This window comes from Sminthopsis crassicaudata, chromosome 1 (genome assembly GCF_048593235.1).
Source record: "Sminthopsis crassicaudata isolate SCR6 chromosome 1, ASM4859323v1, whole genome shotgun sequence".
Lineage (NCBI taxonomy): Eukaryota > Metazoa > Chordata > Mammalia > Dasyuromorphia > Dasyuridae > Sminthopsis > Sminthopsis crassicaudata.
In genome coordinates, this window is record NC_133617.1 from 206,312,905 (window position 1) to 206,332,972 (window position 20,068).

At 32.8% G+C, this 20,068-nt stretch overlaps 1 protein-coding gene across 2 annotated transcripts in view; it reads left to right on the plus strand.

Annotated features, from left to right (window-relative positions):
- Positions 1-336: 336 nt before the first annotated feature.
- RTTN (rotatin) overlaps positions 337-20,068 on the plus strand; it is a 218,527-nt gene continuing 198,795 nt past the window's right edge. For both annotated transcript variants that reach the window (XM_074274108.1, XM_074274115.1), the window contains exons 1-8: positions 337-720; positions 1,112-1,299; positions 3,652-3,853; positions 6,975-7,064; positions 9,544-9,634; positions 12,623-12,737; positions 14,891-15,041; positions 17,778-17,943. In XM_074274108.1, the coding sequence (XP_074130209.1) occupies positions 690-720; positions 1,112-1,299; positions 3,652-3,853; positions 6,975-7,064; positions 9,544-9,634; positions 12,623-12,737; positions 14,891-15,041; positions 17,778-17,943 (1,034 nt within the window). In that variant the 5' untranslated portion in view covers positions 337-689. The remainder of the gene's footprint in view (positions 721-1,111; positions 1,300-3,651; positions 3,854-6,974; positions 7,065-9,543; positions 9,635-12,622; positions 12,738-14,890; positions 15,042-17,777; positions 17,944-20,068) is intronic.

Here is a 20,068-nt window from a genome sequence, read left to right on the forward strand (position 1 = left end):
TTTTTTTGCTGCTAAGGTTTTGTTTCCTTCTAAATTTTCTATGGTAAGAGAGTTCTCCTTTAATCGTTTCACGTAGCCAATGGCATTCAAAAGCTATACTTAACCTTGGTATTACTCTAAACTTTAAAAAACAAGTGCATTCCATGCTGGACTTCTGGCCGAACTCAGGAAGGGCCTTCTGTTTCTCCCTCAAGTTCAACAGCGAGAGCAACAAAGGGCGGAGCCACAGCAGGCGGGACTTCAAGCTCCGCCCCTATCTCCCACCCCCGCCGAAGAGCCCGCTTTTCCGTGAAGCTCCGCCCAAGACACTTCTAGTCTCCTGGAGAAGGGGACGAATCCTGAACTCTATGTTGCTTAGTTTCTCGGCCAATTAGGACGCAAAGAGACGTGTTCCCAGAAAGCCTACAACTCCCGAAGTGCATTGCGGCTGAAAGGGGTTCCTTCCTCCTGTACTTTCTTATCCTTCCTTCCCCAGTACAACATTGTTCGCTTCTCTGTAACGACGTCAGGCGTCCTTCCAGAGCCTTGCCTGGGGTCTTCGGTGCTCGTTCCTTTTCTCCGAGCTCGTTCCGTCACGGGGGCGGCGCGGTTTCCGCGGGGACAACAATTGTGGCCGGACACGCCGTGTGGCGCGGAGGTTGAATGCTGAGCTGCCCGAAGCTGTGACTGCGAGTTTCAGGGGGCACGGAATGGCTTTGTTGGGGCTGATCAGGAAACTGGGTAACCTGCCGTCGCTCCCCCGGCATTCTCTGGCCGTGTCCTGGCCCTTCTCGGCCCTCTCCACCTTGCCTTCTTTCCCTTTTCTTCTTTCCTTCCTTCCCGAGGCCGGAGTCCCCTAGTCCCGCCGGCCCCGGCGCACCTGAGTCTCACAGAAACGGCTTTGTCATAAACCTCCGTTCCCAGCCCTCAGAAACCGAGCTGTTACTTGTGATCGACTTCCTAAAAGACCAATTGTGCCAGCCTCCCGCCCCTCCCTCCTTCCTGCCCCTCCCCCAGTGCCATCTGGAGCACTGACCCGCCTTAGCACCTCGATGCTAAAACTGCACTAAGGCTTTTGGGGATTGCCTGTATTTGGTTCCTGAATGAGGTTTGTATTGTCATTTCTTGACAGGTCATCCACTGGCAGAGATAAGGGAGAGGGCGCTCAAGAGTATTCTCTGCAAGGTGGAACACAATCTGATTTCTTGTGTTGAACTCGTACAAGAGAAACTTCTTTTTATTTATTTACTGGAATGGTTCAATTTTCCTACTGTTCCCATGAAAGAAGAGGTTCTGAACTTACTCAGCAATTTGGTTAAGGTAAGAGAGCCCTGAAATATTAAAGAATTTCATCCAATAATTTAATTCAGCAGCAGCACACGTGTGTGTAGGGTGTTATAAATGCAATGCAAGATAATACCTTGAGCTTTGGGGACGTTTTCTTCAGGGATTTTGGTACAGTGTAGAAAGAGTGCAGGACCTTAACCCCTTACAACTTGTGAGGCTCTGGGCCATCCAGATGGCAAACTGGCGCTCAGAATATTCAGCGTCTTTAAAGTCCCAACAACTCATCTTTGTTTATATTATCTTTGGTTTGGGGAGTCAGAGTCAGAAGGGACCTTGGAAATCATGGAGGCCAATCCCTTATTTTACAGATGAAGAAACATGTCCAGAGAATATAAGCAACTTATCCAGGGTCATATGCCTAGTCAGGCCTGAGGCAGGATTTGAATTGAAGGCTTCTTGACCCCAAGTGCAGTGCCCAGTCAAGTATATTTGCTGCTGTTCTCCAATTATGTGGAGAACATTACAATCATTCAGTGACTTAGTAGATGAATTGACAAAAAAATTGGAGAACTTTATTGGAGAAAATTTTGGAGAAAATTGGAGAAAAAATTATCATTTGTAGCCCTCCTGAGAGTGAATTTCTGAGAATTTAGGATAGAATAGGGCAGCTAATGGTGAAGTGAATAGAGTATTGGACCTAGAGTTACAAAGACCCACATTCAAATTCTGCTTCATATCCTACCTATGTGACCCTGGGCAAGCTACTTAACTCTGCCTTATTTTCCTCATCTGTAAAATAAGCTGGAGAAGGGTATATCAAACTACTTCATTATCTTTGCCAAGAAAACTCTAAATGGGGGTGAAGAGTCAGACATGACCAACTACCACAACATAGAATAAAATGTGGATTCTCACCAGGCATATTTGAAGTGTTTCAAAGTGGCATAAGCTCTAGTGCTTGTGTTCCTTTGGCCTATTATTCTAAAACCAAGTAGCTTCTGGGTCATGATGAAGCTTTGAATTAAATTGAGCATCAAAAGATGAAAAAATAAAAGGGTATCCTTGTTGTATGATGTCATTAGAATCAGTTGGTGCTATAAAGATGAAAAATGATATAATTCTTACAAACTTAAGATTTTTTTGTGTAGAGTTGGACGTGGGATAGTGTAGGATGTGGATAAGTTGCTTATGTAGATAAATCTCAGTTTTTGGAGGATTGGCTTAAATAAATTTGCAGAGGCATGTCAGTAGAAGGTTGACCACTGAGTGGTGATTTTTCTATTTTGACTAGAGCAACCCATGAGGAGCAGTCACTGAGTTATAGAGGCTTGTGATTTGCATCAGTGGTAGAACTGTTTCTACCCCTTGAAGTAATTATTTGATGAAGAAACATATAAAAGTGATACTGCTTACAATAGAGTATATGTTTTCCTTTGTTACTAGTGGTATATATTTTTGAATAGTGAAAATTAAGGGAAAATTAGTCAGTCGAATAAGAGTTCAGTTCAATTCACTAAATATATTAAGTATTTGCTATTTTCAAGGCTCTGTGTTGGAGATTTAAAGGGAAAAATAAAACAGCCCATGATTGCAAGAAGCTTACATTTTACTAGAAGATATAGAAGTATGCATAGAAAAATATGCAATATTAAACAGTAATTTCAGAAGGGGCAATTTGTTGATACTTGAGGGTAAAAAAGATAAATCTTTTATAATAAATGAACTCTTGCTGTGCTTTGAATGAAATTAAGCATTTATTGAAATAGGAGATTGTAAATAGTGCTAGGAAATGTGGCCAAGAAAGCTGTGTTATTAGGAGGGAGCCAGGTTTCTGACAAGTAGATGGAGAGAATGAAAAAGGAAACATTTTAAGATAAAAGTTAATTTGTTACCTAAGAAACAAGTATTCCTGAGAGCAGAGTGGAAGGTGTGGAAAGCTTTAGAGTGGACTATTATTAGGATTGTAGTAAGGGGAATGGGAATAGGGTTGCAGTCAGAGGGGGATCAAGAACAGGTTCCAACAATAACTGGGAATACAGAATTACTAGATGAGGAGGGAGTCATGGGTTGAAAGTATGTTAAAATGAAGAATGGTTTCAAATAGTCTATTATTGTCCATAGAAGAGAAGTCTGGGAATTAAATTATCCCAGGAGTGAGGCAGTAGTGCAATTCCTGTTGATGTAGGAGGTCTGAAAGAGGTCATGGAGCTGATGAGTGAGAAGTAATGTGATGGCTTAACAGAAGAACCCAAGGTTATTCCTGGGCTGGAGTCCAAGATTTCTTTGAGGAGGAGGTGGGGATGATGTCCAGTGTTTTATCTTTGCCTGCATAAATTGTAGTTGTTTTTTTATGGATATTCTCAAAAGATTGTCTTTTCATTTTAGCATCCATCAGCAGTCCAACATTTGTTTGATATTGGTGCATATGAGTTCTTCTCTATGCTTCGTCCTAATGTGGATCCAGATTTGCAGGCTGAGATTGATGGTATTATGGATGGCCTATTTATTCTTCCTTCAGATGATTCTTCTCCATATCATCATTCTACATTTTTCCAAACCAAGCCATTTGTATGTGGACCCAAAACTGGTAACCTAAAATTGATACAATATATTCTTTAAAAAATTCTTATTTTCCTAAAGCTAACTGTTGATGCATTTAAAAAAAAATAGACTTTATACTGATCTTGATGAAGTACCCTTGTGTGTTTTTGTGTGTTACTCTTGATACTGAAAACTTTAATTGTTGCTGTTTTTGGACAACAATTGCTATCTAAAGGTTGGATTTATAAGTTAGCGCCATATTGGAATAGGAATTTGGAACAATTGTTTATAGCTATTCCTTTGAATGCTTTCTTTCTTGACATTTATAAGGATAGGTTCTTTCTTTCTTTCTTTCTTTCTTTCTTTCTTTCTTTCTTTCTTTCTTTCTTTCTTTCTTTCTTTTTTTGAGACATTTAACAAATGTGACTCAAACTCAAACTGTGAGGCAGAGTTTGTTCTACAATTAAAATATAGTTCGTCCACATAGAGTTTTTCCTTTAAGTCTTAAGCTATTTGATTTTAGTCAGATTTGGTGTTTAATTGTACATGATTATCATATTCTGAGGACAGAGACCATTTTTAATCTTCAATTTGTACTTTTTACAATGCCGAGTACAGTCAGTACTTAAATTCTTGATTGAATTTAGGGACATGTGATTTGAAATAACTTTGAATTCATTTCTGTATAGCAACAAGAAGATACAAGAAAGTCTATTAAGTCAAAGTGAAAAGAAAAAAAATTGTCAACATATTAAAATTTAAGTATCTATTGGCTTATTTCATTTAAAACTTGAATCAAATTGAGAAAATAAAGACTTTATAATTCTAAAATGTACAGTTTACTTGAGCATAAATTTTTAGTTTCCTATATTGTACTTCTGTAAAACATGGATTCATATATAAAGTAGCACTTTGAAGTATTTATTTTCTATTGGGGTACTTCAAGGGAGAAGTGTCAAAGTGAACTACTTATGAACCATAATAGTAAGATGATTTGAAAGGATGTTTAGGCTAGAAACAAAGCCTTGGAAGCATACAACTATGTTTTTCAAACATTTGAAATATTTTCACTTAGAAAAATGTGTTCTTTTTGATTTTGTAGAACAGAACAAGGAGCAGTTGGTGGAAGTTGTAAGGAAGCAGATTTCAGATAAATATAAGAACAAACTTCCTAAAAATTAGATCATTGCAAAAGTGGAATACGTTATTTTACAAGATACTGAGTTCCTCACCAAGGAAGATATGTAAACAGAGGCTGGATAATTACTTGCTAGGAATATTGTAGAAAGAATTCAGACTTCATTTAAGGGCTAGGTTAGGTGACAAGTTTTGGGCCCTTCCAATTTAACTTTTATTAACTTTAAACTTTTCACTAACCAAATTTTTACTAATTTGCAACTTTTATTATTCTCTAGGTGTTTTTTTTTCTTTCAGAAATTGAATATAATAATATTCTTCTAGATACCAGAAAGTGTACTTTCAGTTATGCCAGAGAAAGCATGGACAATTAACATTACGAATAATCAGAAACTTATTTTCATTCATTAGTTTTAACCTCTTCTGTAGCCAAATTACTAGATACATAATATTGAATTACCTTATTGTTAGTAACTGTGGATTCTTTTAAATTTTTACTAACTTTTTTGGTTTACTAGTAAAAGTTCTATTGAAGAATAAAATATTCCAAAGTTGTGCGAAGGCATAGGTACTGGGCCCTCTTTTTGCCTCTCTTACTTTGTCTTGGTTATTTTATTAGTTTCCTTGAGTTTACTGATCTTCTTTATACCTATGATTTCCAGGTTCATCTCTCTATCCCTAATCTTTCCTCTGAGTTTCTATCCTGCATTACCAACTACCTATTAAACATTTCAAATTGGAAATCCTAGAGATATCTTACACTCATATGTGAAACACTGTCCCCCAAACCATACTTCTTTTCTAAACTTTTTTATTGCTGTCAAAGCCACCATCATTCTTTTAGTTTTCCAGGTTCCTAACAATGGAACTATCCTTGATTTCTCATTATTCTCTCACTCTATATATCTAATCAGGTATCTTGCCATTTATACCTCCAAAATATAAAATCCCCTTCTCTATATTTACACATTCATTGCCCATTTTTAAACTATTGCAATGACTTCCTAATTGATCTCTCAGCCTCAATCTCTCCCATTCTAATTTATCTTCCACAACTGCCAAAGTATTGATCTGACCATGTACTATTTTATTAATTCAATTCTAGTGATTTCCTGTTATTTCTACTTTCATGTTTCATTTCTAAGATAAAATATTAACTCATCTAGATAGTTTAAAAAAAAACTTTTCACATTCTGTCCCCATCCTATTGTTTAAGCCTCAAAGAACATAACTACATCTCTTGTACTTTGTGATGCACCCAAACTGGCCTCTCTTGACCACAACACTTGATCTTCTGTTTCATGCCTTAATATTAGCCATTCTCCATTCCTGGAATTCACTCCTTCCTCAATTCTATTTTATATAATCCTTTTTTTCCCTTTAACTATCAATTTGTGTATGAAGTCTTTTTTGATATCCTTACTTCTAGTGAATGATCTTCTTTCCTAATTACTTATGTACTAATTTTATATTTATCATGTATATATTTTGTATATGTTGTTTTCCTCTTTAGAATATAAGCCTCTTGTGAACAGAGATTGTTTCATTTTTTGTGTGTTTATATTCCCAGTGCCTACTAAAGTGCCTAGCCCTTACCAATAAATCTCTTCTGATTGTTTGGATAAATCTTGAGTAAGAAGTTGAAATAAATATTCTGGAAACAAAACCTTCAGCCAGTCCATTATGTTGATCCAAAGGTTTAAATATTTTCATTTGAGTTAAAATAATTGAGCTTGTCTAATAGGAAAGTGATGGGCTGATTATTTGGAAGAAGAATTATTTAAGTTGAAATTGATGGAATTTTAAAAAGTATACTTATCTAATGTAGCATTAAGTAACTTTTCCTCTAGGTAATACTAGACTTGTTTTAGAAAAAACAACACTAAAAAATGCCCTTCCAGACATTTTTTTTTAACTGTTAAAAAGCTTGCAAAATCTAAGATAGAAATTAAAAATTATTTTTATTTTCATGGAGCAAATAAGAGAGAACAAAGCAATACAATTTTAATAACTTCCCTCCCCTTCTTCAGCTTTACCAGAAGAAAATGAAATTAGACCTGGATATTTTCCTCAGGACATAAATAATCTCCAACAGATGGAAGACTATTCACAATCACTGAGTATGTATATTTATGATGATCATTTCTGTATTCTCTGTTAAACTTAAGTATCCTCTTTGGTCAGAATTTATTATTGTTATAATGTTGCAGTATCTAATGTAAAATTTAGGGTATGGAGAGGACTCATCTTTCATTTGAGGCAACTAACTCTACCAGCTAGAAAATCAATGGACTTGAATTTTAAGAGCAAATCCAATATGAAAACTTTTCTAGGGCTGCCTCGGAACTCAAAAACATGCTTTTCCATTAGAGAAAATAGAATGAAAGCTAAATGAGGGTAGATAATAACTGGGGGAAAGTTATGAATTTCTAGAGGTATAGATAAGATTTTTAATTTTTTTAATTAAATGGATTTATGTATTTGTATGTAATATAGTGTGTTTTAAAAAATTTGAGTATGTTTCATCTGTCTAAACTTTTTATTAGGTTTTCCTTTAGCTTTATTTTTGAGACAACAGAATAGATTCTCAGCAATTGTTGTGAATAGTCATGTTTCATATCATTAGTTCACAGAATAAGGCAGGCAGAGCTTTAATATTGAGTCACTGAACTGAATGATATACTGATGTAGGGAACAATTGAAGGTGGTGCGATTGTCAAAGGGATAAAGATTCATTTTTGAGCAGAACTCATGAATTATTAGAGACCTTTTGATTTCTGAATTTTATTTCAAAGCTGAGTTGAAGAAAAGACTTAACTCTTTACTGATATCTCTTGTTTTTACATCATCTACATTTCCCAACATCTCTTCTCCCTCTTCCTTCCAGAGTGCCTGAAGAATGAAAAAAAGCCAGACATTGTTCAAATGCTGTCTTAAAAGAGTTCTTTAGTTTAATGCTTTATAGTTTTATCTAATAAAAGCCTTATGAGCTCAGAATGCAAGCTGAAATTCCCACTTTTTTCACCTTACTTAAAAAAGAAATAATAATCAAAGTATCTTATTCTCTGATTGTACTTCTGAAATAAACTTTTTTTATTTTTGTACTAAGAGTATTTTTCTCTATATAATTGTTCTCTTAACTTGTTGAAATTTTTGCCCAACCATTGTCTTTTATTTGCACAATGGCCTTTGACACTTGAAAGGAAATAGGGAGAAACTGTATTTCAGTGCTTCTACTTTAACTTTTGGAGTGATAAAGATCCATTTGAAAAATACCATTTGTGAATTCTGTAGCTTTTATTTATCTTTGGTATTGTTAAACTTCCTGCTAATTGCTATGAACTTACTCAAAAGTAACATTATGTGAGCTCTAATTCCAAATATGTTGCCATAATTTTCATCTTGTCTAAATTTTTTCCCTTTAACTTTTAATCTTTAGCATATATTATTGTGAAAATTTGAAAAATAGTTTTTCTCATTGGTATTTAACTTTAGTTTTTAATGATATGTCTATTACTGTTAATATCTAAAGTTATCTTTGCTTGATAATTACTCTTTTTTCCTTATTCTGCAATGTAGTCAAACTGGCCTCTCTTTTCCTACAGAATTTAGTCTCTTACCAGTTAAGAAGTAGCTAGGTGACATGGGGATGAAGTATCAGCCTTGGAAGTCTGGAGGGCCCTAGTTCAAATATAGCTTTAGGCACTTAGAAGCTGTATAATTCTGGTAGGCAAGTCACTTAGCCCTCAGCCTCATTTCCTTATCTGAGTTGAAGAAGGAAATGGAAAACCATTATAGCATCTTTGTCAAGAAAACTCCAAATGGGGTAACTGAGAGTCAGACAAGACTGAAATGACTCAACAGCAATACCAGTTAAATTATTTCTCAGCTAAGCAATGGAGATTTGGTGACAAAATGAAAATTTCAATGGGAACTAATATGATTATTCATCTTAGTTCATGCATGGTAAATATTTCTCCCTGAATTAACTTCTGTATTTACATACTATTTAATAGTATGTAAACACATATTTGATGGGAAAAAGATCCCTTTGAAGATGATAATACAGAACTGAAAAATAAGCTGTGGAAAATGTCATTCTGGGGGCCCTTGCCATCACATTATCCTGTTATTAAGTCTTATGACTGCACTTGTAGGTATTTTGCCATATCTTTGATGTAAGATAGAACTCTTGGTGGAAATCTTGTTTTACTTGTCATTTTGTTATTAATGAAAGAGGGAAAATTATTCTGAAGTTTGATGTTTGTAAAAATAGCTCTATTGTGAACATCTAGAAAAGGAAACAGTGTTGACAAATAACCACTGTGACTTCATTAAAACAGGCCTTGTAAGGCTAATCTTGTTGTTTTTTTTTTTTTTTTTTTTTTTCTTTTTTTGATAGATTTACTAAGCCTACAGAACAGGAGAATACTGTAGATGTAGTTTTCCTTTGAGTAGAGGCTAGATACCAACTTTTTTGTTTATATTATGAGGAATCCTATTGAATATGGATTGAAATTGAGAGCCTCTGAGAATATTTCCAATGCCCCAATTATGTGATTCTGTGCTAATAATTACATTTTGCTGTTTTATTAACAGTAAATCACACTGTGAAATGTTTGAAGTTTTCCACATTTCCTTGGCTGCCACTCACTGCAACAGATAGACATGTTCTTTGTTCTAATGAAAGGTATAGTAGCTGAAACATTTAAATTATTTTTATTATAGATGGTTCTGTTCAGTATCTGATATATATATATATATATATCCTATATATGTGTATATACATCTTATTAATTTTTAAACTGTGTCTAAACTCAGTGAAGTGAATATATTGAAGTCAGCTTATATTCACCAAATTTTTATCATAAGGATCTGTATGTCAAAAGTTCCTTATGTAATATATGTTACCTGATTAGGAATAATACCTGTTGCCTCAGAAGTCAAAGGCTATTATATTTTCCAGGACTAATTAGTTATGTAAATTTTTTTTTAAACATTTTCAAAATTTATTTCATTTTCCAAAATGAAGTGGTCATTAACTCTAGACTAAATAAAACTAATACTGACTTGCTTGAAATAAACCTCAAGGAGCTATTCAATGGCAAAAAAGTTTGATTAAATAGGTTTTGTAATAGAATTTCATTTGTTGGTGATTTAAAAAAAAAAAATTGTATTTTTTTATTTCTACAATTGCATCCACTAACCCACTATCAAGAAAACTTACCTCTGAATTGTATTGATAGTAGTAGTGATATAGTCTCACATCCAAAAGATGTCCCTTGTAATAAATTGTATGTATCAGATGATTAGTTTAGAGTACATCTCTACTTTGTGATTGTGAAAGAGATCAAAGTTGATTGACCAATGCAGAGTTGAAACTTATAATTTTGATCTTGTTATTATTAAACTATATCCAAAAAAATGTTGTAAGGACTATATTGTAGATGATTTTAATTTAATCTGAACGATCAGTAATCATCTCAGTTGTTTTTTTTTGCCAGCTGGTCTCTTTTGTCTTTACTCCATCATCCATAAAACAACCAAAAAACATCCTGTGAAGAAATCTCTTGTAGATATATCTTGGAGAAAACATAAATTTAGCTAGACATTCAGTACTCTTCATTCATTTATGTATCACTTGCATGTCTGTTTTTTTTTTTTAAACATGATAATTTTATTATATTTAAAATGAATAGCAAGTTGTATATGTGATAGATTTGTAGTTTTGTGTGCATCACCTTTTTATTATATTGATTTGAAAATGCTTGTATAAGTCCATTAGTTAAAAATAATCTGTATATGTTTATGTGTGTGTGTGTATACATATACATATATATATATATATATATATATATATATATATATATATGTTACATAATTTAAAAAAGACTGAGAAAACAATTTAGCTTAATAACTCATATTACTAGTAACATCTATGGGATGAAAATTTATATGAAAAATCCTAGAAGAACCATTATTTTAGTTTTTTTCTAAGAAATTTATTTATTTTTAATATACATTGCTTTAATACACATGAATCATGTTGGGAGAGAAAATTTAGATCAAAATGGAAAAACCATAGAAGAGATAAAAAAATAGAAAAAAGAAATGAACATAGCAAGTGTTGATTTATATTAGGTCTCCTTAGTTCTTTTTCTGGATGCCGATGGCATTTTCTGTCCAAAGTCTATTGGGACTGTTTTAGATCACTGAACCACTGAGAAGAGCCAAATCTTTCTTAGTTGATCATCACACTTTCTTGCTGTTCTTATGTACAATGTATTCCTGCTTTTGCTTGTTTCACTCAGCATCAATTCATGTAAATCTTTCTAGGTCTTTCTAAAATCAGCTTGTTGATTATTATAGAAGATTAATGTTCCATTACCTTTATATATCACAACTTGTTCAGCCATTCCCTAAGTGATGGGCAGCCATTCCTTTTCCAATTCTTTGATACTACAGAAAGAGCTACTGCAAACAATTTTTGTGTATGTAGGTCCTTTCCTCTCCTTTATGATTTCCTCAGTAGTGACACTGCTAGGTCAAAGTGTATGCACAGTTTGATAGGCCTTTGTGCATATTTTCATATTGCTTTCTAGAATGGTTCTGGAGAATGGATCATTTCAAAACTCCACCAACAATGCATTAGTGTCGCAGTTTTTCTCACACCTTTTCAACATTTATCATTATTGTTTCCCATCATTTTAATCACTGAGAGGTGTGAGGTGGTACCTCAGCTGTTTTAATAACCATTGCTCTAATCAGTAGTAATTTAGAGCATTTTTTCATGTGACTGTAGATGGCTTTAATTTTGTCATCTGAAAATTATCTATTCATATCCTTTGACCATTTATCAATTGGGGAATGACTTATATTCTTATAAATTGTACACAGTTCTTTACATATTTTAGAAATGAAATCTTTATTAGAAATACTGGCTGTAAAGATTTTCCCCCAGCTTTGTACTTCTCTAATAATCTTGTTTCTGTTGGTTTTGTTTGTGCAGAAACTTTTTAATTTAATGTAATCAGAATTGTCCATTTTACCTTTCATAATGTTCTTTTTGTTCATGATGTTCTTCTTTGGTTATAAATTCCTCCCTTCTCCAAAGATCTGATAGATAAATTATAGCTTCTCTCCTAATTAGTTTTGAAAATTAGCCATACATCTGTATGCCCATATTGTTTTTCTTATTAGAACATAAGCTCCTTGAAGGCAGATACTTAGCACTGTGATCTGAAAATAATACTTTTAATATTAATGTTTTTAAATATAAAACTAAAAAAAGTGAATATTTGTATCTCAGTTAGGATCCTTTCCTTTTCTGCGCCCTCCAAGTTAACCATAACTTTGTCTGAGATTATGATTGCTACTACAACTTTTTTAATATCAGCTAAAACCTTATACATTCTATCTTAACCTTCTTACAAGGTGTCAAGAGTGCCTCTGTAAGGCTAAGAAGAAGGGGAATCTAACTGAATTATGGACTGGAAAGACTCAGTCTCACTGAACATGTTTTTTCTTTTATCTCTTAAAATATTTCTACCTCTGGTAATGAAATTTCCTATAATGAAATGTGTGGTTGAAATATAGTTTTTAATAGAGCTGTGAAAAGTATTTGATATTTAATATAGAAGCAGATTGTTTTTCTAAATAATGCCTTGATTTATTTTAGTTCTTTAAGAAGTAGTAACTTCACTTTAGTCTGGAATACATGTGAACTGTTGGAAGATGTTATCATGCAAGATTTTCCTCCTGAGATTTTCCTTCATCGGCCTAAGATCCTTCAGGTAAGAGTATTTGGTAACATCTTTATAATTGCTAAAATATTTGGTAAAATTTGTATTTTAAATTAATGAGCAATTATCAATAAGACAAAAGCAAAATGAGAATCTCTGAAGAGAATTTTATAATAGTGATAATAATGTTAGTAAACTTTTATATTTTAAAATAAAGTACAGATTGTTACATATTCCAAGGATATTCATTGAAAAAAAGTGGTTAGTGGCAGCCTTCTATGTGGGAGCTCGGTTCATAGTTACCATGTGAAAAATGATTTGGACTCCTTAAATTTACCGTGTATGGATAGAACAGAAGGAATCTTGGGCAGTAGTCTATCTCTGCAATATTTCTTTCTGCTGCCTATTCCTTTTTCTGTTTTCATATGTGCACCATTTTTGTTTAGGTGCTCCCTTCTTATCTGGACTATTGTAATAACTTTTTTGCTTTCAGCCTTTTGTTTCTTCAAATGGTCTTGTATATACCTGACCAAATAGTATCCTTAAAGCTCACTTCTGACCATGTTATTCCTCTATTCAGTGCAGTTCAGTGACCTCTAGATTGAAATGCACAATCCTTTTGTTGCCCTTCACAATCTAATTTCAGCCTAACTCTCCTAAATTTAACTCAAATGGTCCCTCTTGACATAGTCTAGCTTCTAGCCAAATTAGACTTTATATTCTTTGAACTTGATTTTATATCTTGACTTTTGTATAATCTGGAGATAAAATTAATTCCATTGCTGTCATGTATTTCCTCCTCTCCAAATTCTTAGCATTCAGGTCTTATACCTCCCATGGAAAGTATTTCTTGATCCTCCTAGGATTTAGTGTACTGTCCTCATATCCCTTGTGTTTATTTATATATTTTCCTGTTGTTTTTTGTAATATAAGCTCCTTGTGGGCCAGAATCATTTTTTAATTTTCATGTTTGAAACCCTAGTTAGCTTAGTCCCATGTATGTTGTAAATCGTTTCAGTCTTGTTGGACTCTTCATGACTCTATTTGAGTTTTTTCTTAGCATTGATACTGGGGTAGTATGCCATTTCCTTCTCCAACTCATTTTGCAAGTGAGAAAGTGAAGTTAAGAGAGTTAAGTGGTTTGCCCAGGATCATATAGCTAGTTAAGTGTCAGAGGCTGAATTTCAATGAAGATGAGTCTTCAGTTTCCAAGCCCAGTGCTCTATTCACTGTGCTACCTAACTACTCCTTGAATGTAGTAGGACCTTAGTGAATGCTTTTTGAATTGCCTCTTTAAATTGCTTCCACCATATCTTTAAGGGTAAAGGACATTGGGCAAGAAATAATGGTCTGTACAACCCATGACACATTTTCATGTGCATCCAGAAATGCTATAGCATTCAGTTTGAGACTCATCAGTTAATACTACATGACCAGCTTATTGAAAGATCTTATATAGTATATTCTCTGGGATTGAAATGAAATGAAATTCATGTTCAGTTTTTTACTATTGGTAATTGAAGAACGATGAAAAATGTTTTGATGGTGAACTCTTTTAATATATGAAAGCCAGGACAATTAAATAATGTAGAATTAAAGATGGAGGAAAGGCTTATTAATTCCTTAGAAGATGAAGACTTTATAAGTCTAATCAAAATATTCTGTGTTGGGCAATCTTCGATTTTTTCCTTCTTTTAATCCTTTTTTTTTTTTTTCCCCCACATAGTTCTCACTATTAGCAAACTTTGATTTTCTTTTTTTCAATTCTTTTCTTATTTTTGATTCACTTCTGTAGTCTAGTGCAGTGGAAACAGTATAGAACTTGAATTCAGAAGACAGGTTCAAGTGCCACCTCTGCTGATGGCTATATGAGTTACTTTATGCAAGTCATTTAATGTTTGTAAGTTTTAACTTTCTCATTTTTCAAATAGGGGATACAAACACTTGTATTACATGTCTTACAGAGATGATGTGAGGGTAGCACTTTGAAGGCTGTAATTTATTTATTATTAGAATAATATTTCTGTCCTAAATAAATTTTGACCTTTTGGTTCATGTTCCTGTATAATATTTATAAATTTATTTATTCTTCTTCATAAAAGAGCTTCACTCAACATAAGAAAAACTACATACATTTAGCTTCTGTAACTTTGCAGAAAATCCAGCTATGTTCTCATAATAATTTTTATTGTTATTTCTTTCAGAATCTATTATCCCTGTTGAATCTGGCATTTGGAAGAGATGAGCAGCCACGCTTAGCATTAAAAGCAATGTCATGTCTGCAACAATTGTGCATGTATTTGAGAAACAGACTTAATTTCCACAGAGATCCAGGATTTTTCTCTTTTAAGCAAGGTCTTTTCATTTATTTATTTATTTATTTTAAGATTCTGGCTATGTGTGCAACTACAATGGAAAAAATTCACAGTGTATAATGCTATAGAATAGAGTTTGTCAAATTTAACAGTACAAAACCCATTTTCTTCTCCACATATATTCATATATTTAAAAAGCAGAGATTATATATAAATAATAGAACTATTCCACATTTCTTTTTCTCCCAAGTATTTACATTTTTCCAATCTCATACTGATGATAATGATAATGTAACCAAGATGTTCTTGGAAGCTTGTGGCCTTAATTTTATTTCTAGTTACTGTTATTACCTTTTTATTTCTTATATTTTCATCTGTTTTATACGCTGATGAAACAATGGCTTAATATTATTGGTGAGAAAGGAATAATACTCTCATTTTAATTTCCTTGCTCACCAACCTTTTATTTAGTTGTTTTTTTAATAGTATGTTGAGTGTTTAGTAGTGCAGGAAAAAATTAATACATCTGACTTAGAAGTAAGAAGTTTGTGGTTTTAACTGGATTTATGTTATAGAATTTTAGGGTTTTAAAAAAGGTTTTAGAAGGATATTAGGGGTCATCTGGTTTAGTATCCTTTAAAAGAAGTTTTATTGTTGCTTTTTTTTAAAAATAAAAATATTAAGAGTATTTGCCTGTAAGATTTCTTTTCCTGATGAATGATGAATTGATTGCTTTTGAGAGCATATTGAATAATTTTATAGTAACATTTTTCTCAGTGACTTTCCATTACGATTTCAAAGATGTTATCATAGGAAAAATATTGATTTCAATAAGTAAAAAAATTATGTATAATTCATGTTGATATATATTTTGAGAAACTTTCATTAATTTTAGACACATTATCTAAGAATTTGAAGAACAAACTTGGAGGTTTTTTAAACAACAAAATTCCTAGGAGTAGTATCACCTTGGCCTTGCCTAAAAGTTTACTGCATATACCAGAAAATATGAAGTGGGAAGGAAAAAATCCTGTCAACTGTATTTTCAGTCAGTTTAATAAGTTCAACTTGATTTGAGACAGGAGATATTGATAGAAAGATCTTACTGGTTGTTAAGATTATAGCAATTGGGAAAAGCAGTTTATTACTTGAGTAACAGTAGAAACATTGAAGTGATCCTTCAAAAGAAGGTAGAGAATCTTAGTAGGATAAAGCAGGGTAGAAATAGAAACTACCACGTGTAGAAATCTATTATAGAGCATTACTATAGAAATTCATGATTACTGAAGAAATATCAATTATTTTCATAGAGCCTACATATTTTGTTACTTCTTAGAGTAAACATTTTGTCACCACTTTGGTCTTTCTTTAACTCTTCTGTGAGAAGACAGTATTGTATTAAATTATTTTTAAGATTCTTGGGAAGAATTGAGTTGTGGGGTATTTTACTGATTTATAATATTGCTCGTGTATGTTTTAGCATAGTATTGCTTCATAATTAATTGTGTGCATACTTTATATAAGGGAACATTTTGATTAAGAAAATGTGAATATAACTTTAGGGAAGAAATGCATATTTGCTTATATTTGAAAAAAAATTTGCCAAGGATTAAAATCTATCCATACTCATTTGCTCAAAAATAAGCACCATCAAGTGATTAAATAGAATAACTGCCAATAGGATATCAAAATAGTATTTATGACTTTTGATTTCTGGATTATAGAAATTTTGAAACATTAGTTGAAAGCAGAATATGATAATAAATTGATGGCACTTTGTCATGACACTTCACATATAATTTGATTTTTCACTGAGAATTCTGAGTGATGCCTTTGTACTTAGAAATTTAGGCAACCACAGTTGCTCTGTCATTTCTCTAAATAATCAGAAGAATTCACTAAATGGAAAAGTCACCAGAAGTTGCTTTTTCAGACAACTCAGAAGATTTAGTTCTTGATTTGTAGTCCTGAAATTTACTATTAATATCACTGACAGTTATGACTTCTTGATAACTAGAAATTTTTGAGTAACATGTATCTCATTAAGAAAGTATTTATAGTTTTGACCTAGTCAGCAGATAACTCTGAATATATTTTTTGCACCACTATTATAGTAGCCTATGTAGTTAATGAATTATATTGACTATAGAGTTTCAAATACTCATTTTTAAGATATTCAATTTGAAAATTGTTTCTCTGCTGGGCATAACTCTAATTCTATGTCAAATTAATAGAGCTATCATGAGATAGCAGTTTTACAATCATGGGACTAGGGCTTTTATCTGTACCCTATTAATACTTGTATTTGTGACATTAGCATTTTAACTCTGCTAGGCATCAGTTTCTATCTTAGGTTCTTTCCAGCTTCCAAATCTTTATGTGATAGCTGACATTTGCATAGTGCTTTATTTCATATTTACAAAATGCTTCATATGCGTTACCTATTTTTTCCTCTCAACAGTCTTTTGAGCTTGGTGCTCTAAATAGCATAGACTTTTTTATAGATGAAGAAGTTGAGGTTTAGAAGTCGAATAACTTGCCTATAATCATGCAACTAGTAAGTCTTGGGGCTGGCATTTGAATACAGATTTTTACATGTTCTAAGTCCATTGCTCTTTGTACCACATCCTGTTACCTTAGCCATTAACTCTGTATACAGGAAGCACAGAAAAAAAAATAATAAATTGCAAGTCTTTGGAAAAATTATATATAAATTTTTCCAATGTGTATGGCTAATTTATACATTACTGATAATTTTCTTATTTTATTTTATCAGACATATTTTCCCAGAATTCTTCCTTGAACTATAGTCGTGAAGCAAGAGCTGCTCAGCATTCCCAGAATACTTCTCCAGAAAGCAGTAGCCCTCGCCCTTCAGTGGTTGGACATATAGGCTTACGACCCAGAGGAGATGGCCAAGATTGGGATACGGTATCTTCCAGGTGACCTTAATGAAAGTGGTTAGATTAGTGAGATTATCTTAATAATTAGAATATCTCTTGGTTTTTTTTGGTCTTGTTATTATCATAATGGGCTTATATAAAGAATCTGTGATTTTTATCAGCCAATCAGTACATTTTTATGAAGCACTTGCCATGTAATAGGCACTGCTAGTCACTAGGGAAACCAGTATAAAAAGATGAAAAGAACAATCCTTGCTTTCAAGAAACTTTCATTTTAGTGTAGGAAGTTTCTGAAATGGGAACTTCCTTTACAAAAACTGATTCCAATCCTTTTGAACCCTTTGATAAGTTCTAGGAAGTAAGCTGAAGCACATAGGGGCTAAGTAATTTACTGATGATCATGTAATTGAGAATTATCTGAGATTGGATTTGAATTTTAGATTTCCTAATTACAGGAGCAATATTCTGATCACTATTAGATTTTAGATTTCTTAATTATAGGAGGAATATTCTGACTACTATTTCTTTTTTTTTCTTTTTTCTTTTTTTTTTTTTGCTGAGGCAATTGGGGTTAAGTGACTTCCCCAGGGTCACATAGCTAGAAAGTGTTAAGTGTCTGAGATCAGATTTGAACTCAGGTCCTCCTGACTTCAGGGCTGCCCCTCTGACTACTATTTCTCATTGCCTCTGTGTTTCTGTTTATGTGTTAGGAAAGAAGAATTTCTGTCATTTTCTCTTTGAAGCAGTATACACATGTAAAACTAACTTTCAATATTAGATAGGTTTGTGAAAAGTGTCTTAGTTTTGTAAATGCCAATATTTTAATGCATTGAAGAAATATTCATAAATATCCTTTATGAATTCTATCATAAATCAAAAATAATATTTTAAAAGTTGATTAGCTTGAATTATTTTTTAATTTAATATTTTCCTTTTGTTGAATTTGTTTAAAAATAAATTTAGTGTAGATATGCAGTGGTGCTGATATATGCCTTATCCTCAATCCAGAAGCATTTTGAAAACATTTTATGTTAATTTATATACATGAGAGGCAGCATAGCATAGTGGATAGAGAGCAGGCTAAGAGACACAAAGATCTGAATTTAAGGCCCTCCTCTGATACATACCGACAAATCACTTAACCTTTTATATTCTAGGTAGCTTTATATATCTATAAATTATGAGAAGGCATTGATTTCCATTAGTAGGAGGAATTTTCTCATTTGGGAGTTCCCCATACCAAGGAAACAGATTCAGTTCTTACACTTTCTATATAAATTATATCATATCTTTATGTAGTCATTACAGTGTGTCAGATGGTGATTGTGATCGTCAACCAAGGATGTGAATTTTTTTTTTACTGTGAAACAGAAAATTTCAATTAGGTATTTTTTCCCTCTTTTTTATTCTCCTAACATCTATGTAGCTTTTGTGGGGTGATGGTGGTATATGTGAGTTCCTTGTTTTGAATTCTTCATGCTAAATGTTTATTGATATTTTCCCTCCTCCCAGGAAAACTGTTGGTATCTTAAGGCTTCTTTCTGTTGTGAAGAAGGCCTATTCTATTAAGTATCTAATGAGCAGACCTTGTTGATTTCTTTGCAATGATGGCACTTTGTAAGGTTTAATAAAATTCATTTTGTGTTAAATATATTAATTATATTGTCTCTGCTCTTTTTCTTTGTGATCATTCTTTTCCAGTTAGAATTGGAGAAGTTGTAGTTGAAAAAAAAAAGTCATGAGAGAAAATAAAGCAATATTGGAAACTGTAAGAATCACTGAAAGACTATTAGATTATATAACTTATCCTTTTTTTGTTTTGTTTTGTTTTGTTTTGGAGGTAATTAAGGTTCAGTGTCTTTGCCAGAGTCACATAATTAGTAAGTGACTAAGGCTATATTTCAACTCAGTTTCTTCTGACTCCAGGCTGGTACCCTATCCACTATACCATCTAGTTGTAGTTACCCTATGTCATCACTTCTGAAATTTCTAATTTAATTGCACAATTATACTGTAGATCTCTTGGTTTATTTTTCTATAGAATTGAGTCATGTGATCAATTTTAGAGTTTCTAGCATTGCTTCAGAAATGTGTAACATGGTTCCAAATCTGGAAGAGCAAAATATATATGATTTATTTATTTACTTATTTATTTTCTTGGTTA